Genomic DNA, 3,911 nt, shown 5'->3' with positions numbered 1-3,911 from the left:
TGGCTGTTTGGTAAATCTGTTGCAACAGGTCAGATTCATTGGACTGCGACCCACGGTCATCCGTTGTCAGCTTCCTGTCACATTTTGTGGGCTCAGTAGGTAAATGATGATACTTTATAGTTTGAAGCCGAAACCATTTTCGCTAGATAATTGCTAAGGGTTGTTTTCTTCCTAATATTTGGCATATGCTTAGTTGGGAACATTCCATCTACGTTTTGCTACTTACATTACGGTCGGGTAGCCGTGTTTTTCACAACTATGCTCCCACAAGATGCTAAACCGTCGAATTTGCAGAGGTCGCACTGTGAGTACACAGACGTTGCTGTCCACCTTACCCAGCGCATGTCTCCTCGAAGTCTCTTTTCTACTGCTGACGGATGGCGAAACATCTTAGGCAATCAAGCGGATGTTACACTAGTCATAATGTTGATTAGAACTCTTGAGCCTAATGGGTAGTGTCATATGAAGGAAGATACCTCGGTATCTTGAGTATCATCCTAATCGAAACACAAGGCTGTGTTCGTGCATTGGACTCATCAAAAAATATTATGTACGTTTGATTTTGGTTACTGCCATCTTTGCTTACAGGAAAATGTTATTCCCCACGAACTGGTCGCACTTCCTTTTTCTGTTTACGTAAGCATGGGTTTATTTTTATCAATTTTTTTCAAGGTCACCTTATGTGACACCACCTTCCCCGGTCATTAATAATCGTGTAAAATTCTTTCCTTTATAGCCTGAGGAAGAACCGCCACTCCGCCCACAGTTGGCCAATGCGATCAATATAAGATTCATCATTCTGGATATATCCTCCTGGACTTTCATCGATGTCGTTGGGGCTCATACTCTTCATGATGTAAGTTTCGACACAGTAGTGTTGATGAAAATATAAGTGGTGAACCTGTGCTAAATCCACAGCCATTTTATGCATCTTTTTGATCCATAAGTTTATAGCTTTAGGGGAACTCTCAAGAAACAGTAGAGGCACTCCACAAAGTGTGGACTTCAAAGATACTTCCATCGAAACTCATCACTACTGCCAGGTATGCACTATGTGCAGTGTACAGTACAGCGAGCATTTGAGAATTTCGAATCGTCATATCCGAAGCTTACGAATGTAATGGGTATGATTAATTGCTTAGAACGCAAAAATCAAATTTTGGGAGAGATGCGATTTCATAACAACGTGGTAGGTTCGATAGAGCTCAAACAGTCATGCAGAAAAGAAATGCTTACCGCAAAAGTAATGGCTCTTAACTTAGTTGACATTTTGACAGATAAGTGGAAATGCACGAGTGAAGAACAGAAGAAACTGGATGGGGGAGAAAGAGATGATCGAGTACAGAAGAGTTAGATTTACCTCAAACTCTTTCAAAAAAGCGGGGAATGTTTTCGTTTCAGAGAGGTTTCGTAAACAATCGGTGGATTAGTTGATTGGTTCTGGTTTTCGGTTCCTATGCGCGGACCTCCCACCAAACGCACGTTTTCATATTTTCACGTTTCTGTAAATGCTGTCTGCTTCTGATGATGTTCGTGTAGCCAATATCCTCGATTATGAAGCTTCAATGTTTCGGCGAGATAGGTTCTTAGGTGTTTCCTCTATAAAGACTATTTTATACCATTCATTTGAGAACAGCGCCACAAGAAAAAAGAGAAATCTTGGCTGACTGTTTCTAGTATTCCACAAAGGTTTCAATGTGTCAACACCTTCCAACACAGACACACTGGACAGAAAAGATAGGGACATTGAGATGCAGTTCATCCGAGTCCGAAGAGCATCTCTTGAGCGGCATCAGAGAAACGAAGACAAAGTACTAATTGAATTCATGCAACTCTCTGTACTCTGTCAACATCCGCTTCTCACTGATGCGTACAAGTATTTGTCTGAACTCAGTGTTGTAGTCAGATAATAGGGTTCCAAGCAGTCTGGAGTCATCTTACCAGATTAATCATAATGCGTCTTCTGCGTGTTTTGCTACACCAATCCTTCTGATGGCACCCCAGTGTCTGAAATCCTCTGCCGGAATTGCATTCACCATTGTGTACCATTGTAACGGTGATACTACTGATGGGAAGGCAAGCGAGTAGTATGTGTTGTTCGTAGAATTTCGCTTTGCGTCTATTGAAAAAGGGAGATCTGTTGCGGAATTCGTGGAGGCACTTTGTAACATTTGCTTGGATTTGACCGACGAATGAGTGGAGTCAATGAATCTACAGCAAAGTTCAAAAAGACCCGTTCGGGAGAAGGTCAGTGTCCAGTTTTTGTAACTAAGATGCAGATTACAGTTTTGCTTCCCTGTTCAATGGTCTGTAACCGATCAGTTGGAATTTCCGAATAAATAACTCTGCAGCGAAGGCCTTCTTCCTTTCACCATCAGTCGTGTCAAACAGGTATATCGATGAACGTTGAGCATCGATGGCATGCGACGATCATTACGGATGCATAACCGCGAATAAAGGGCTTGAAGTATTATCAGAACCGTCAATTCAGAGCCTCCGTTCAGGTTGCTTAGAGCCGAGGAATATGCACCGAAATGATAGAAACGTGGCAGTTTGATTACTTCATTGTTATTCCAGTTTAGGACCGCAGGTCTGGACCCGATCCTCGGGCCTGGGTAGCGTGTATCCGATACCCACCAATGCTGTCTCAAGTCAGCCGTCCAAAAGTAAAGTAAATTGTATATTCCGAACCGTTCGCTGTTAAAAAAAATCCTTTTCGTGCATTATTTAGCGTCTCATAAACCAAACCGCAACGTGGCCGAAATTCTCGGGACCACCAAGGATAATCCGTCCCGGTTTTATGTTATTCTTACAAAGTGAGGTTCTCGTGATTCTTTCTGGACCTGACCCGAAACATTCGTATATGACCAGCAAGTAATCTCATCAGCGTTCTTACTGCTAGTTGCAGTTTTTCTAGTATTTAGATAGGTGGCAAGTTTGGGATCGGGATTAATCTTGGAAGATTTAGCGGTGATTTGTAATTCCGCTGAACCCTTGCTCTGTTGAGGTTAGAAATTCCCTTTTTTTCGTACAGATTTTCCGGTAATCGCAGCTTATACCCGAAGACTAAAATTCTCATTTGGACGAAAATGTGGTTAGAGAATGGGACCAGGAACAGAAGTATTCTAAGAATTTGGACAGCTTATTATATATGAATCAGTTGTTTACTGCTACGCTGCGCTCATAAGACCGCAAGAACTTCCGAATCCGAATGAACTTGTAATCGCTCCATGTGTCACATGACCTTCTTGTCCTGAAATGTTGTTTGATTACATGATGCATGAGAAAAGTACATAGTTCGATACAACGCGAGGCTATTGTGCCGTTCATGATGCCTGAACAGGGGCACTCGTTTTGCACATCTAGTTTACTGTTTGATTTAAGAAGATAGAGTGAAAATAGCCTCTTTCAACACGTTCCTGGTCAGGCGACCGTTCCACAGTCTTACCGCCAGTTTTGTTTTTTTCTCGAAGAACTGTAGCTTATTTTTTCAAAACAAAAAAACTAGTCACCCAATCCCTCTGTGTTGGTTATTAGACGGAATGAGTAGAGGAATTTATTAGTGCATCATGTCGACACGATCGCATTTTTCACAACTTGCGGCAGTTGGATCCTACTGGAGATTTAGATGCCGACAAGTGTAATCACAGGAAGATTTGAATACCCACCCAAACAAGATTTTAACAGTGGTAGAACTACCACATGTGCCCGCGATCAGTATATGCATCTTAAATGTATGTATCGACCTAATGATTTTGACATGTCGGTTCGTGAAGGGCATTTTGTGGGGAGTTCTACTGCACTTAATTAACACGTGATTATAGTAACACGAGTTCGCTAACTCCGTTCAGCTGTGCGCCTTTTCCCCTGCTAACAGCCACTCACTGTATTGCGCGTATGTGATATTTTTT

At 42.1% G+C, this 3,911-nt stretch overlaps 1 protein-coding gene across 1 annotated transcript in view; it reads left to right on the top strand.

The window, feature by feature from the left end:
* Window positions 1–856, top strand: part of T265_15222 (hypothetical protein) — a gene marked incomplete at both ends in the record, with an annotated part of 55,280 nt that extends 54,424 nt beyond the window's left edge. The window contains one exon of the mRNA XM_009177084.1: window positions 737–856. Within this exon, the coding sequence (XP_009175348.1) occupies window positions 737–856 (120 nt within the window). The remainder of the gene's footprint in view (window positions 1–736) is intronic.
* Window positions 857–3,911: the final 3,055 nt, after the last annotated feature.

Source organism: Opisthorchis viverrini (assembly GCF_000715545.1).
Source record: "Opisthorchis viverrini unplaced genomic scaffold opera_v5_391, whole genome shotgun sequence".
Classification (NCBI taxonomy): domain Eukaryota; kingdom Metazoa; phylum Platyhelminthes; class Trematoda; order Opisthorchiida; family Opisthorchiidae; genus Opisthorchis; species Opisthorchis viverrini.
Note: the sequence above shows the minus strand (reverse complement) of the source record. Positions and strands in the feature narration are given on the sequence as shown.